The sequence below is a fragment of the Coregonus lavaretus genome (genome assembly GCF_964263955.1).
Source record: "Coregonus lavaretus genome assembly, contig: HAP1_SCAFFOLD_404, whole genome shotgun sequence".
NCBI lineage: Eukaryota > Metazoa > Chordata > Actinopteri > Salmoniformes > Salmonidae > Coregonus > Coregonus lavaretus.
Genome location: NW_028160743.1, coordinates 223,153 through 240,410, shown reverse-complemented (window position 1 = coordinate 240,410; position 17,258 = coordinate 223,153). Strand labels below are relative to the sequence as shown.

The 17,258-nt window shown below is 48.1% G+C and overlaps 1 protein-coding gene across 1 annotated transcript in view; it reads right to left on the bottom strand.

Moving 5' to 3' along the window:
- LOC311121494 (solute carrier family 4 member 11-like) overlaps positions 1 to 17,258 on the bottom strand; it is a gene marked incomplete at both ends in the record, with an annotated part of 170,904 nt that overhangs the window by 122,584 nt on the left and 31,062 nt on the right. Inside the window, one exon of the mRNA XM_084195976.1 lies at positions 8,857 to 8,900. Coding sequence (XP_084052102.1) covers positions 8,857 to 8,900 — 44 coding nt within the window. The remainder of the gene's footprint in view (positions 1 to 8,856; positions 8,901 to 17,258) is intronic.

Genomic DNA, 17,258 nt, shown 5'->3' with positions numbered 1-17,258 from the left:
GCGGAGGGCACACCGCGGCTAGGTGCTGGGGAGGGTCCCCTGGTGAGGGAGATGGCAGGTCACACATTGGGGAGTCCTCCTAGGTGAGTAGGTGCCCTACTTACCCAGAGCTTTCTGTCGTACACATAACTATACCTGTTTGTTTCCCACAGGTTGCACCTCGTTCCCAGCATAAGGCGCTAGTCGATTCAGGCGCAGCTGGGAATTTTGTAGATCGTAAATTCTGTGTTGAGTTAGGGATTCCCCTCCTTCCGGTCGATAAGCCTTTCCCTGTACATGCCCTAGATAGTCGTCCGTTAGGATCTGGGTTGATTAGGGAGGTCACGGCGCCACTTAGGATGAAGACGCAGGGGGGTCATGAGGAGACGATTCAACTCTATCTGATCGACTCTCCTGCGTATCCGGTGGTACTGGGGCTTCCCTGGTTGATTACCCATGATCCTACGATTTCGTGGCGAGAGAAGGCTCTTAAAGGGTGGTCTGCTCAGTGTGAGGGGCTATGTCTGGGTGTTTCCGTAGGGGCGACCTCGGTGGAGAGTCCAAACCAGATGCCAGCACTGCACATTCCGCCTGAGTATGAGGATTTGGCACTCGTGTTTAGTAAGACAAGAGCGGCACGGTTGCCGCCTCATAGACAGGGGGATTGTGCGATAGACCTCCAGGCAGGAGCTGCGCTCCCGCGGAGCCATGTGTATCCTTTGTCACAGGAGGAGAAAGGGGCAATGGAGACTTACATTGCCGAGTCTCTGAGACAGGGATACATACGGCCCTCCACTTCTCCCGCGTCCTCAAGCTTCTTTTTTGTGAAGAAAAAGGATGGAGGTTTGCGTCCGTGTATTGATTACCGCGGTCTCAATCAGGTGACTGTGAAATATAGTTATCCACTCCCGCTGATTGCGACCATGACGGAGTCCTTACACGGGGCACGGTTCTTCACAAAATTGGACCTCAGGAGCGCATATAACTTGGTGCGCATTAGGGAGGGCGATGAGTGGAAGACAGCATTTAGTACTACCTCCGGCCATTACGAGTATCTCGTCATGCCATATGGTTTAATGAATGCTCCATCAGTCTTCCAATCTTTTGTAGATGAGATTTTCCGGGACATGCAGGCGCAGGGAGTAGTGGTGTACATAGATGATATTCTAGTGTACAGTTCTACTCGGGCCGAGCATGTAGCCCTGGTGCGCAGGGTATTGAGGAGACTGTTGGAGCATGACCTGTATGTCAAAGCCGAGAAATGTCTGTTCTTTCAGGAGTCAGTCTCCTTTTTGGGTTACCAGTTGTCTGCGTCAGGGGTGAGAATAGAGGTTGACCGTGTGTCGGCCGTGCGTAATTGGCAAACCCCAACTACGGTTAAAGAGGTGCAGCGGTTCTTGGGTTTTGCGAATTACTACCGGAGGTTTATCCGGGGTTTTGGACAGGTGGCAGCTCCCATAACGTCTCTTCTGAAGGGGGGTCCTGTGCGCTTGCGGTGGTCGGCTGAGGCGGACAGGGCTTTTGGGAGACTGAAGGACCTGTTTACCTCGGCTCCAGTGCTGGCGCACCCGGATCCCACTTTACCCTTCCAAGTAGAGGTAGACGCGTCTGAGGCCGGTATCGGGCCAGTTCTTTCACAACGGTCCGGTACACCACCTAAACTCCGCCCCTGTGCTTTTTATTCTAAAAAGCTCAGTCCGGCGGAACGGAATTATGACGTAGGGGACAGGGAGCTGTTAGCCGTAGTACAGGCCCTAAAGGTGTGGAGGCATTGGCTTGAGGGGGCTCAACACCCTTTCCTCATTCTGACCGACCACCGTAACCTGGAATACATTCGGGCAGCTAGGAGACTGAATCCTCGCCAGGCTCGATGGACTATGTTTCTCGCCCGGTTTGTGTTCAAGATCACTTACATCCCTGGGTCCCAGAACGGGAAGGCAGATGCCCTGTCTCGGCGGTATGACACGGAGGAGAGGTGCGTGGAGCCCACTCCCATACTACCGGAGTCTTGTCTGGTTGCACCGGTGGTATGGGAGGTCGATGCGGAGATCGAGCGGGCATTACGCACCGACCCTAGCCCTCCACAGTGTCCGGTGGGTCGGACGTACGTCCCGCTCGAGGTCCGGGATCGGCTGATTTATTGGGCTCACACGTCACCCTCCTCTGGACATCCAGGTATTGGCCGGACAGTGCACTGCCTTAGTACAAAGTACTGGTGGCCAACGTTAGCCAGGGATGTGAGGATTCATGTCTCCTCCTGCTCAGTGTGTGCCCAGTGTAAGGCGCCCAGACACTTGCCCAGGGGTAAATTACAACCCCTGCCCGTTCCACAACGACCCTGGTCTCACCTCTCGGTGGATTTTGTTACCGACCTTCCCTCCTCACAAGGGAATACCACCATCCTGGTCGTTGTGGATCGGTTCTCGAAGGCCTGTCGTCTCCTTCCCATGCCGGGTCTTCCTACTGCCCTACAGACCGCTGAGGCTCTATTTACTCACGTCTTCCGGCATTACGGGGTACCCGAGGATATAGTGTCTGATCGAGGCCCCCAGTTTACCTCCAGAGTCTGGAGAGCCTTTATGGAACGGTTGGGGGTCTCGGTGAGCCTTACCTCGGGTTACCACCCGGAGAGTAATGGGCAGGTCGAACGAGTCAACCAGGATGTGGGTAGGTTTCTGAGGTCATATTGTCAGGGCCGGCCGGAGGAGTGGGCGAGATATGTGCCCTGGGCCGAGATGGCACAGAACTCTCTCCGCCACTCCTCCACTAGACTAACCCCTTTCCAGTGTGTGTTAGGGTACCAGCCGGTTCTGGCACCTTGGCATGAGAGCCAGATCGAGGCCCCTGCTGTGGATGAGTGGGTGCGGCGCTCGGAGGAGACGTGGAACGCTGCACACGTCCATCTGCAGCGAGCCATCCGTCGACAGAAGACGAGCGCCGACCTACACCGCAGTGAGGGGCCAGTGTACGCACCTGGAGATCGAGTCTGGCTCTCAACCAGAAACCTGCCCCCCCGCCTGCCCTGCCGGAAGCTGGGTCTGCGGTTTGTGGGGCCTTTTAAAGTCCTGAGGAGATTGAACGAGGTGTGTTATAGGTTACAACTGCCCATTGATTACAAGAATATTAACCCCTCGTTCCATGTGTCTCTCCTCAGGCCGGTGGTAGCTGGTCCACTCCAGGACTTTGAGATAGAAGAGACTCCTCCGCCCCCGTTGGACATCGAGGGGGCTCCGGCGTACACTGTTCGGACCATCCTAGATTCGAGACGCCGGATGGGGGGTCTCCAATATCTCGTGGAGTGGGAGGGGTACGGTCCGGAGGAGCGGTGCTGGGTGCCGAGGAGGGACATTCTGGACCCGTCCCTGCTGACCGAATTCCATCGTGGTTATCCTACGCGCCCTGCTCCGCGTCCTCCTGGTCGTCCCCGAGGCCGGGGGCGGCGCACGGCTGGAGCCGCGCGTCAAGGGGGGGGGTACTGTCACGGTTTCGGCCGAGGCGGCCCCTCCTCCTTGTTCGGGCAGGTTTCGGCGGTCGTCGTCTACGGAGTACTAGCTGCCACCGTTCTATGTTTCTTGTTTGATTGGTTTTGTCTGTTTGTCACACCTGTTTTGTGTTATGTCTCATTAAGCACCCTATTTAGTTCCTTGTTGTGAGTTTAGGTGTTGTGTGTAATTGTTCCCGTTGTCGTGTTGTTGCGTTACCCGTTTCGGTGCGCTAGTTGTAGCTTACCTCCTTATTTGTTAAGGAGAGAATTACGCACATGTTTAGTGCGCCCGTGTGTTTACGCCTGTGTGCGCTTTTCTCGCCTCCGGGCTGTTTTTTGGACTATATTTTGTGTGAACTACTAAAGTCTTTGTTGGACTTAATTTCTGCGTCCTGCGCCTGATTCCATACCACACCTACCTACAGCAACACTTGACAGAGGGAGATTATCAGTGGTCTTGTATGTCTTCCATTTCCTAATAATTGCTCCCACAGTTGATTTCTTCAAAACCAAGCTGCTTACCTATTGCAGATTCAGTTTTCCCAGCCTGGTGCAGGTCTACAATTTTGTTTCTGGTGTCCTTTGACAGCTCTTTGGTCTTGGCCATAGTGGAGTTTGGAGTGTGACTGTTTGAGGTTCTGGACAGGTGTCTTTTATACTGATAACAAGTTCAAACAGGTGCCATTAATACAGGTAACGAGTGGAGGACAGAGGAGCCTCTTAAAGAAGAAGTTACAGGTCTGTGAGAGCCAGAAATCTTGCTTGTTTGTAGGTGACCAAATACTTATTTTCCACCATAATTTGCAAATAAATTCATTACAAATCCTACAATGTGATTTTCTGGATTTTTTTTCTCTCAATTTGTCTGTCATAGTTGACGTGTACCTATGATGAAAATTACAGGCCTCTCTCATCTTTTTAAGTGGGAGAACTTGCACAATTGGTGGCTGACTAAATACTTTTTTTCTCCACTGTATGGTATTATAGACGTATTGTCAATAGTTAAAGACGTGGTATTATAGATGTCAGTAGTTAAAGACTTAATTTACACGGCCCCGTGTAGCTCAGTTGGTAGAGCATGGCGTTTGCGACGCCAGGGTTGTGGATTCGATTCCCACGGGGGGCCAGTATGAAAAATGTATGCACTCACTAACTTTAAGTCACTCTGGATAAGAGCGTCTGACTTAAATGTAAATAATTATAGACATATGGTATTACAGATGTCAATAGTTAAAGACCAATGGTATTATAGATGTTAATAATTAAAGACATATGGTATTATATAGTATCATAGATGTATTGTCAATAGTTAAATACATGGTATTATCGATGTCAATAGTTAAAGATATATGGTATTATGGACAAATTGTCAATAGTTAAATTCATATAGTATAGTAGATGTCAATAGATAAAAACATGGTATTGCAGATGTAAATAGTTAATGACATGTTGGATGAGGACGCGATGGGGTGACAATAGCTGTAATATTTGGAGATGGTTTCTCTCCGTTGGGACAGACGCGAACTGGCTAAATCGATTCAGTAGCTAGCTTTACACGTAACTAGCTAACAGTAGCTACTAAGGGTAAGTTATAACCTACATTTATCTTTATTTTATTTTTTACATACTGGTAACCAGAGTCGTTCAAAAGGAATTCAAGACATGGGTGACTAGTTAACATTAGCTTGGCTCTCTCTGTGTGTTTCATACCGTGTGAGGAGGGGTTGGTTCGTTGACAGAGAGCAATGGATAGCTAATATGCTAACTATTCTAGCTAGCTAACTAACTGGCTGAATAAGTTGATGACGTACTCTCTCAAACTGTCAAAACTAACCACAAAACTTTACACAACGTTAGACACGGACACGAATGATCTGTTTAGCGTGTTAACACACTATTGGTAGTTTATTGTAATCGAGTATTGGTGCTAAACCGTGTTATTGGTAGCTAGCATGCTAGTTAGCTACAGCGTCATAGGATACGGTGCCCTTGGTGGTTTTCAAGGAAGAATACTGTACCAAGTTAGCTAGATGAATAAACTAAGTTAGAGTCTATTCCTAGAAAACATTGAACTGCTGTAGTTTACAACAATTATAATTTCTAAAGTGGAAGTTGGGAGAGTTATATCTGAGTGTTTCAGTGAAACGTAAGTGAGGGAGGCCCCGCTCTCTCGCTTTCCCAGATGTTTAGTTAATTTCATTCCGATCTCCTTAGCATTATTGTAGCCTTTTCTGTAGCCTGTCAACTATGTGTCTGTCTATCCCTGTTCTCTCCTCTCTGCACAGGCCATACAAACGCTTCACACCGTGTGGCTGCTGCCACTCTAATCTGGTGGTCCATGCACGCACCACCAACGTGGAGTTCCAGGTCTCCGGCAGCCTCTGGAACTGCCGTTCTGCTGCCAACAAGGCAGAGTTCATCTCAGCCTATGCTACCCTCTGTCCCTCGACTTCTTGGCGCTGACGGAAACATGGATTACCACTGAAAACACTGCTACTCCTACTGCTCTTTCCTCGTCTGATCATGTGTTCTCGTATACCCCGAGAGCATCTGGTCAGCGCGGCGGTGGCACAGGAATCATCATCTCTCCCAAGTGGACATTCTCTCTTTTTCCCCTGACCCATCTGTCTATCTCCTCATTTGAATTCCATGCTGTCACAGTCACTAGCCCATTCAAGCTTAACATCCTTGTCATTTATCGCCCACCAGGTTCCCTTGGAGAGTTCATCAATGAGCTTGACGCCTTGATAAGTTCCTTTCCTGAGGATGGCTCACCCCTCACAGTTCTGGGTGACTTTAACCTCCCTACGTCTCCCTTTGACTCATTTCTCTCTGCCTCCTTCTTTCCACTCTTTTCCTCTTTTGACCTCACCCTCTCACCGTCCCCCCCTACTCACAAGGCAGGCAATACGCTTGACCTCATCTTTACTAGATGCTGTTCTTCTACTAATCTCACTGCAACTCCCCTCCAAGTCTCCGACCACTACTTTGTATCCTTTTCTCTCTCGCTCTCCTCCAACACTACTCACTCTGCCCCTACACAGATGGTAATGCGCCGTCGCAACCTTCGCTCTCTCTCTCCCGCTACTCTCTCCTCTTCCATCCTATCATCTCTTCCCTCTGCTCAATCCTTCTCCCTCCAATCTCCTGATTCTGCCTCCTCAACCCTCCTCTCCTCCCTTTCTGCATCTTTTGACTCTATGTCCCCTATCCTCCCGGCCGGCTCGGTCCTCCCCTCCTGCTCCGTGGCTTGACGACTCATTGCGAGCTCACAGAAGAGGGCTCCGGGCAGCCGAACGTAAATGGAGGAAAACTAGACTCCCTGCGGACCTGTCATCTTTTCACTCCCTCCACTCTACATTCTCTTCCTCTGTTTCCGCTGCTAAAGCTCTTTGCCACCTTCTCCTCCCTGCTGAATCCTCCTCCTCCCCCTCCCTCCTCCCTCTATGTGGATGACTTCGTCAACCATTTTGAAAAGAAGGTTGACGTCATCCGATCCTCATTTATTAAGTCAAATGACACCGCTGGTCCTGCTCACACTGCCCTACCCTATGCTTTGACTTGTTTCTCCCCTCTCTCTCCAGATGAAATCTTGCGACTTGTGACGGCCGGCCGCCCAACAACCTGCCCGCTTGACCCTATCCCCTCCTCTCTTCTCCAGACCATTTCCGGAGACCTTCTCCCTTACCTCACCTCGCTCATCAACTCATCCTTGACCACTGGCTATGTCCCTTCCATCTTCAAGAGAGCGAGAGTTGCACCCCACCTCAAAAAAACTACACTCGATCCCTCCGATGTCAACAACTACAAATCCCTCCTTCTTTTCTCTCCAAAACTCTTGAGCGTGCTGTCTCTAGCCAACTCTCCTGCTATCTCTCTCAGAATGACCTTCTTGATCCAAACCAGTCAGGTTTCAAGACTGGTCATTCAACTGAGACTGCTCTTCTCTGTGTCACGGAGGCTCTCCGCACTGCTAAAGCTAACTCTCTCTCCTCTGCTCTTATCCTTCTAGACCTATCCGCTGCCTTTGATACTGTGAACCATCAGATCCTCCTCTCCACCCTCTCCGAGTTGGGCATCTCCAGCGCTGCTCACTCTTGGATTGCATCCTACCTGACAGGTCGCTCCTACCAGGTGGCGTGGCGAGAATCTGTCTCCGCACCACGTGCTCTCACCACTGGTGTCCCCCAGGGCTCAGTTCTAGGCCCTCTCCTGTTCTCTCTATACACCAAGTCACTTGGCTCTGTCATATCCTCACATGGTCTCTCCTATCATTGCTACGCAGATGACACACAATTCATTTCTGATAACCAGGTGGCGAATCGCATCTCTGCATGTCTGGCAGACATATCAGTGTGGATGTCGGATCACCACCTCAAGCTGAACCTCGGCAAGACGGAGCTGCTCTTCCTCCCGGGGAAGGACTGCCCGCTCCATGATCTCGCCATCACGATTGACAACTCCGTTGTGTCCTCCTCCCAGAGTGCAAAGAACCTTGGCGTGTACCTGGACAACACCCTGTCGTTCTCCGCTAACATCAAAGCGGTGACTGACCAGATCCTGCAGGTTCATGCTCTACAACATTCGCAGAGTACGACCCTACCTCACACAGAAAGCGGCACAGGTCCTCATCCAGGCACTTGTCATCTCCCATCTGGATTACTGCAACTCGCTGTTGGCTGGGCTCCCTGCCTGTGCCATTAAGCCCCTACAACTTATCCAGAACGCTGCAGCCCGTCTGGTGTTCAACCTTCCCAAGTTCTCTCATGTCACCCCGCTCCTCCGCACACTCCACTGGCTTCCAGTTGAGGCTCGCATCTACCACAAGACCATGGTGCTTGCCTACGGAGCTGTGAGGGGAACGGCACCTCCTTACCTTCAGGCTCTGATCAGACCCTACACCCAAACGAGGGCACTACGTTCATCCACCTCTGGCCTGCTACCCCCCCTACTTCTACGGAAGCACAGTTCCCGCTCAGCCCAGTCAAAGCTATTCGCTGCTCTGGCACCCCAATGGTAGAACAAGCTCCCCACGATGCCAGGACAGCGGAGTCACTGACCACCTTCCGGAGACACTTCAAACCCTACCTCTTTAAGGAATACCTGGAATAGTATAAAAGTAATCCTTCTACCCCTCCCTCCCCCACCCCCCCATAAAAAAAAAAATGTTGAATGCACAAAAATGTGTCAGTCGCTCTGGACAAAAGCGTCTGCTAAATAATGTAAATGTAAATGTAATGTTGTATTATAGATGTTAATAGTTAAAGACAAATGGTATTATAGATGTCAATAGTTAAAATATTGAACACTGGAATTAGGCCTACTATCCCAGAAGGCATCATATGTTCCATTCCAGAAACTAGGAGGCTTTGAGTAACCATTCGAATCCTTACCTTTCTTGATGTGTTGAGTAGGACACAGCCGGAGCCACCAGTGTCTGGAGATGAAGAACACAGGAACGAGTTACTAATAAAGTATGATCTGGAGTAGTTTGGAGACACTATATACCCAGGTATGTTTCTCTCAAGAACATGGACTGTGTGTCTCTCATTCACAACTATCTATAATGGAAAATGAATTTCTCCTGAGATAGAGGAGTTTTTTTAATCAGTTTACTCTGATTGGTACGTGTCACGGATTCTGCCGAGGCTGCTCCTCCTCCTTGCTCGGGCAGGCTTCGGCGTTCGTCGTCCCCGGAGTACTAGCTGCTACCGATCTATGTTTCGGTGTTTGTCTTGTTTGGTCTTTTTTGCCTCAAATCCAATATGGCATCCAAAATCCAATATGGCTCCCATTCTACCATTTGATGGAGGCTAAATGACATGTAAATATAAAGACTGTTTTGGTGTAAATACATTTGATTCTGAATCCAATATGGCCAACATAATTAGACTCAAACACCTTCACCTGCATATAAATTGCCCTGATTTATTTTGTATTGTGTTATTCTGTTTTTTAAATGGTTTCCTAAGGCTCCTGGTATAACTAGCACTATGAGTGGCACTGCCATGCCTCTGTTGTGTTTGAATAGCTGAAGCAAACTAGCTTTTCAATGTGTTCATGTTTTTCACGACACAAGCACATAGCAGTGTAACCAAGTTCCAGTAAAACAACCTGTAATAATACAGTCAGTTACTCTAGCAGTGGATATGTTCAGCTCTAACATTACCCCTCTTTTACCCACTGAAACTAGTGGACAAGGTTGATTGAACGTCTTTGAGGTGACCAGGACATGAGTTTGTCCTAACAGGGAGGAGACAAAGTAGCCAGTAGTGGTTGTCCTTCTGGGGCCTGACCAGGTTGCACAGCTAACTGGTAATTCTGGGCAAGCTGCAGCGACAAGGGCAGTGTCCTTCCTGTATGACTGGCAGGGTATTGGGGCTGGGTGGGGAGCAGTTGCCATGTCTACGACAGTTGGGTGCAGGTACTCAGCAGATGCAGCTTGCATTCCAACGAGACCCATTGACTAACTGGAATGTTATCTCAGCCTGAATGATGCTGGGGATACTCCAGTAGTGGAATGGTTGGGTGTCTGGTTATGAAGGACAGTCTGTGAAAGGACTGTCACAAACAGACCTGCTCTTAGATCTTTACAACGCCTAATTGACCTGTGGGTGGAGGTTTTTACATTAAATGTGGCAAAAAGTCCTGCAGGTCACGTCCTATATATTCCTTTGGGAGTCGGGTACAATGATTATTTGGCCAATATTTACTGTGGGTAGTTGGCTGTGATTACGGTCTGGGACAGGCCCAGCAGGAGATGTGGAGAGAGACAGAACCTGTGAGGGTGACCTCAGGTGACCTAGAGGTCAGTTAGAGTGTAGCTAGGTCCTAGACTATGACTAAGAAGCGTTGGTTGTGAGGGACGGAGAACAGCTCCACACACATTTACATCTGAAGATGGTCCCTGGACTTTGATGGACAGTGAAGGGCTTGCAGAGGAGGTGGAGCTGGTCAACCATGGTGCACAAAGAGCACTCTCTCCCAGTCAATCCCCAGCAGAGGAGGTGGAGCTGGTCAACCATGGTGCACAAAGAGTACTCTCTCCCAGTCAATCCCCAGCAGAGGAGGTGGAACTGGTCAACCATGGTGCACAAAGAGCACTCTCTCCCAGTCAATCCCCAGCAGAGGAGGTGGAGCTGGTCAACCATGGTGCACAAAGAGCACTCTCTCCCAGTCAATCCCCAGCAGAGGAGATGGAGCTGGTCAAGCATGGTACACAAAGAGCACTCTCTCCCAGTCAATCCCCAGCAGAGGAGGTGGAGCTGGTCAACCATGGTGCACAAAGAGCACTCTCTCCCAGTCAATCCCCAGCAGAGGAGGTGGAGCTGGTCAACCATGGTGCACAAAGAGCACTCTCTCCCAGTCAATCCCCAGCCACCATACATAATCACATACAGCATCGTTGTTTAAGAACAGTTTCCCAGACCAATGCATGAGTCACCCCAGCATGAAAGCGCATTCTTCACATGCGAGTCCAGTTCAGGTGTCACATGGGCTGGCCCTCTATGGGTGATAGCAAAATACCCTATTTATCCAGAAGTATGTGGACACCTTTCCAATTAGTGGCTTGGGTTATTCAGACTCACCCGTTGCTGACAGGTGTATAAAATGGAGCACACAGCCATGCAGTCTCCATAGACAAACACTGGCAGTAAAATGGCCTTACTGGGCTGTCCTCTGCTCTATGGACATGTTAGGGTATGTCTCCGCAGTGACCTCTTGACCTGTCCGTCAGCACCTTTGACCCAGCCCACCTGGCCCCAGGCCAATCGGCAAGTGGGGCCGGGACAACTATAAAGCATTGTTCCACCCTTACCGTTCCTTAGTGCAGAGTTCTTCCATGAGTGATGTGGATACTTTCAGTCAAGTGTATTCCACTGTAGCTGAAGAGTGCATACTGGACTACAAACTCTGGAATTAGCCAATACATTCTCTATTATAGTGTTGATACAATGTTATCATTTTGTTACAATTACTGGCTCTTTATAGGAAACCGCTACTGCAGGCTCTGTTGTGTGCTGTTCATATTGTTAGTGATGATCTGTCAGTTTCCCATGACATCTCATGCTCTTAGAGTTTGAGTCTTTCCATGTGAAAATGTATGCACTCACTACTGTAAGTCGCTCTGGATAAGAGCATCTGCTAAATGACTAAAAATGTAAATGGTATCCCCATATCATAGGATACTATGTGACCTTAGATGGCGGTTGTGTTTTGTAGTCTCAAACCGCTAAAAGACTACAAATAGAAGGTGCAGTTAATCACTTCCTGTTATCGGTATTACTTCTAGTTTCTGGTTAATTTCCTTGGGAGCATGCTAGTGTCATTAGCATGGTTAGCATGCTAACTCCACATTGTACATTGTGTGTTCTGTTTGCCTAACTGCATTGCTAGCACCGTTAGCATGACTACCATGCTAACTTGCCACTGTAAATGTAGTGTGTATTGGTTATGTATTAACTGTAGCCTTTGTGTGCCTATGCTATTAGCCTATTAGCCTAATGCTATGCCTTATACTGCACTTTATATGCCATTTATACAATATTTACTGTTATTTATCTACTGGTTACTGCCAACATTACACTGCTAATTGCTAATGTAGCCATCTGTATTGTTTTAGAAATAGTGATATTTGGGAGATGATTTCCTTTTCAAATAACTGAAAGTGAGAGGTTGTAATCTGAATAAAGGGAAAAAGGCCATTCTTGAACATTGGGTGAGACAATCTTACTAATTTGCTAGAGAACCAGTTCGGATTTAAGTATAACTTTTGTATGACTGAAGCTTTTAGTGATAGGTCTAATGCTTTCATATTTAATAATTTCTGTCCTCCAAATTCATATTCATTATATAAATAGGCCCGTTTAATTTTGTCTGGCTTGCCGTTCCAAATAAAATGGAATATCTTTTTCTCATATAATTTTAAAAAACTGTTCGCTAGGCGTAGGCAAGACCATAAGAAAATAGGTAAACTGGGATAATACTAAAGAGTTAAACAGGGTGATTTTTCCACAAATTGACAGGTATTTACCTTTCCATGGTAGCAAGATCTTATCTATTTTTGCTAACTTTCTATTAAAATGTATTGGAGTGAGATCCTTTATTTCATTTGGGATATGTATTCCGAGTATATCCACATCACCATCAGACCATTTTATTGGTAAACTACATGGTAATGTATACATTTTATTTTTTAGTGATCCAATACGTAATATAGTACATTTATCATAATTTGGTTGTAATCCAGAGAGGTTAGAAAATGTATCTAGATCCTCTATGAGGCTGTGGAGGGATTCAAGTTGTGGATTTAAAAGAAAACATGAATCATCAGTGTACAATGACACCTTCGTTTTTAAGCCCTGGATTTCTAATCCCTTGATATTATTGTTGGATCTGATTTTAATAGCTAACATCTCGATGGCAATAATAAATAGATATCCCGATAGTGGACAACCTTGTTTCACTCCTATTGACAGTTTAAAACTTTCTGAGAAATAGCCATTATTTACTATTTTACACCTAGGGTTACTATACATGATTTTAACCCATTTTATAAGAGATTCTCCAAAATTGAAATGCTCCAGGCATTTATATATAAACCCCAGTCGTACTTTATCAAATGCCTTTTCGAAGTCTGCTATTAATAGCAGGCCTGGTTTCCCAGATTTTTCATAGTGTTCTATTGTTTCCAGTACTTGTCCAAACCTGTCTGATTAGAATGAATAATGTCCAACAATACCTTTTTAATTCTATGAGCTATACATTTTGCTAGAATTTTTGCAACACAACACTGAAGTGTAAGGGGCCTCCAAGGTAATTTAGTTTGTCGAGGTAATTTAGATAATATGTACATGTGGGTAGAGGTAAAGTGACTATGCATTGATAATAAACAGAGAGTAACAGCAGCGTAAAAAGGGGGGGAGACAATGCAAATAGTCTGGGTAGCCATTTGATTAGCTGTTTAGGAGTCTTATGGCTTGGGGATAGAAGCTGTTAAGAAGTATTTTGGACCTAGACTTGGCGCTCCGGTACAGCTTGATGTGCGGTAAATGCCAAACGTCCTGCACGGTGTTGGGCTGTAAGCACAACCCCCACCTGTGGACGTTGGGCCCTCATAGCACCCTCATGGAGTCTGTTTCTGACCGTTTGAGCAGACACATTCACATTTGTGGCCTGCTGGAGGTCATTTTGCAGGGCTCTGGCAGTGCTCCTCCTTGCACAAAGGCGGAGCTAGCAGTCCTGCTGCTGGGTTGTTGCCCTCCTTCGGCCTCCTCCACGTCTCCTGATGTACTGGCCTGTCTCCTGGTAGCGCCTCCATGCTCTTGACACTACGCTGACAGACACAGCAAACCTTCTTGCCACAGCTTGCATTGATGTGCCATCCTGGATGAGCTGCACTACCTGAGCCACTTGTGTGGGTTGTAGACTCCGTCTCATGCTACCACTAGAGTGAAAGCACCGCCAGCATTCAAAAGTGACCAAAACATCAGCCAGGAAGCATAGGAACTGAGAAGTGGTCTGTGGTCACCACCTGCAGAACCACTCCTTTATTGGGGGTGTCTTGCTAATTGCCTATAATTTCCACCTGTTGTCTATTCCATTTGCACAACAGCATGTGACATTTATTGTCAATCAGTGTTGCTTCCTAAGTGGACAGTTTGATTTCACAGAAGTGTGATTGACTTGGAGTTACATTGTGTTGTTTAAGTGTTCCCTTAATTTTTTTGAGCAGTGTATGATACTACACTATAATACACACTATATGATAAGGTACCTGGGACTAAACACCTCCCTCTGCAACTGGATCCTGGACTTCCTGACGGGCCGCCCCCAGGTGGTAAGGGTGGGTAACAACACATCCGTCACGCTGATCCTCAACACGGGGGCCCCTCAGGGGTGCGTGCTCAGTCCCCTCCTGTACTCTCTGTTCACCCATGACTGCATGGCCAGGCACGACTCCAACACCATCATTAAGTTTGCTGACGACACAACAGTTGTAGGCCTGATCACCGACAACGACGAGACAGCCTATAGAGCGGAGGTCAGAGACCTGGCCTTGTGGTGCCAGGACAACAACCTCTCCCTCAATGTGATCAAGACAAAGGAGATGATTGTGGACTACAGGAAAAAGAAGAGGACCGAGCACGCCCCCATTCTCATCGACGGGGCTGTAGTGGAACAGGTTGAGAGCTTCAAGTTCCTTGGTGTCCACATCACCAACGAACTAACATGGTCCAAACACACAATGACAGTTGTGAAGAGGGCACGACAAAGCCTATTCCCCCTAAGGAGACTGAAAAGATTTGGCATGGGTCCTCAGATCCTCAAAAGGTTCTACAGCTGCACCATCGAGAGCATCCTGACTGGTTGCATCACCGCCTGGTATGGCAACTGCTCGGCCTCCAACCGCAAGGCACTACAGACGGTAGTGTGTACGGCCCAGTACATCACTGGGGCCAAGCTTCCTGCCATCCAGGACCTCTCTACCACGCGGTGTCAGAGGAAGGCCCAAATAATTGTCAGACTCCAGTCACCCTAGTCATAGACTGTTCTCTCTGCTACCGCACAGCAAGCGGTACCAGAGCGCCAAGTCTAGGTCCAAAAGGCAATCTCTCCCTATCCCAGTCTGCTGTCCCCACTTGCTTCAAGATGTCCACTATTGTTCCTGTACCCAAGAATGCAAAGGTAACTGAACTAAATGACTATCGCCCCATAGCACTCACTTCTGTCATCATGAAGTGCTTTGAGAGGCTAGTTAAGGATCATATCACATCTACCTTACCTGACACCCAAGACCCACTTCAATTTGCTTACCGCCCCAATAGATCCACAAAAGATGCAAACACCATCGCACTGCACACTGCCCTATCCCATCTGGACAAGAGGAATACCTACGTCAGAATGCTGTTCATTGACTATAGCTCAGCCTTCAACACCATAGTACCCTCCAAGCTCATCATTAAGCTCGGGGCCCTGGGTCGGAACCCCGCCCTGTGCAACTGGGTCCTGGACTTCCTGACGGGCTGCCGCCAGGAGGTGAAGGTAGGAAACAACACCTCCACTACGCTGATCCTCAACACACGGGCCCCACAAGGGTGCGAGCTCAGCCCCCTCCTGTACTCCCTGTTCACCCATGACTGCGTGGACATGCACACCTCCAACTCAATCATCAAGTTTGCAGACGACACAACAGTAGTAGGCCTGATTACCAACAATGACGAGAAGAGGTGAGGGCCCTGGGAGTGTGGTGCCAGGAAAATAACCTCTCACTCAACAAAATGAAGGAGCTGATCGTGAATTTCAGGAAATAGCGGAGGGAGCACACCCTATCCACATCTACGGGACCACAGTGGAGAGGGTGGAAAGCTTCAAGTTCCTCGGCGTACATATCACTGACAAACTGAAATGGTCCATCCACACAGACAGTGTGGTTAAGAAGGCACATTGCCTGCCCTCCAGGACACCTACAGCATCCAATGTCACAGGAAGGCCAAAAAGACAATCAAGGACATCAAACACCCGAGCCACGGCCTGTTCACCCTGCTATCATTCAGAAGGCAAGGTCAGTACAGGTGCATCAAAGCTGGGACCGAGAGACTGAAAAACAGCTTCTATCTCAAGGCCATCAGACTGTTAAATAGCCATCGCTAGCCGGCTACCACCCGGTTACTCAACCCCGTACCTTAGAGGCTGCTGCCCTATGTACATAGACATGGAATCACTGGCCACTTTAATAATGGAACGCTAGTCGGATCACCACCTCAAGCTGAACCTCGGCAAGATGGAGCTGCTCTTCCTCCCAGGAAAGGACTGCCGCTCCATGATCTCCCCATCACGGTTGACAACTCCAATGTGTCCTCCTCCCAGAGTGCAAAGAACCTTGGCGTGACCCTGGACAACACCCTGTTGTTCTCCGCTGGGATGAGAGGAGGAGATCCTACTATATTACTGTAGGATGTGAGGAGGAGGATCAACTACATTACTGTGGGATGAGAGGAGGAGGTTCCACTATATTACTGTAGGATGAGAGGAGGAGGTTCCACTATATTACTGTAGGATTGAGGAGGTTCCACTTTATTACTGTATGATGAGAGGAGGATGTTCCACTATATTACTGTAGGATGAGAGGAGGTTCCACTATATTACTGTAGGATGTGTGGAGGAGGTTCCACTATATTACTGTAGGATTGAGAGGAGGTTCCACTATATTACTGTATGATGAGAGGAGGAGGTTCCACTATATTACTGTAGGATGTGTGGAGGAGGTTCCACTATATTACTGTAGGATGAGAGGATGAGGTTCCACTATATGACTGTCGGATGAGAGGAGGAGGTTCCACTATATTACTGTATGCTGAGAGGAGGTTCCACTATATTACTGTATGCTGAGAGGAGGAGGTTCCACTATATTACTGTATGCTGAGAGGAGGAGGTTCCACTATATTACTGTATGCTGAGAGGAGGTTCCACTATATTACTGTGGGATGTGTGGAGGAGGTTCCACTATATTACTGTGGGATGTGTGGAGGAGGTTCCACTATTTTACTGTATAATGAGAGGAGGTTCCACTATATTACTGTAGGCTGAGAGGAGGTTCCACTATATTACTGTCGGATGTGAGGAGGAGGTTCCACTATATTACTGTAGAATGTGTGGAGGAGGTTCCACTATATTACTGTAGGCTGGATGAGGAGGTTCCACTATATTACTGTAGGCTGAGAGGAGGTTCCACTATATTACTGTCGGATGTGAGGAGGAGGTTCCACTATATTACTGTAGGATGTGTGGAGGA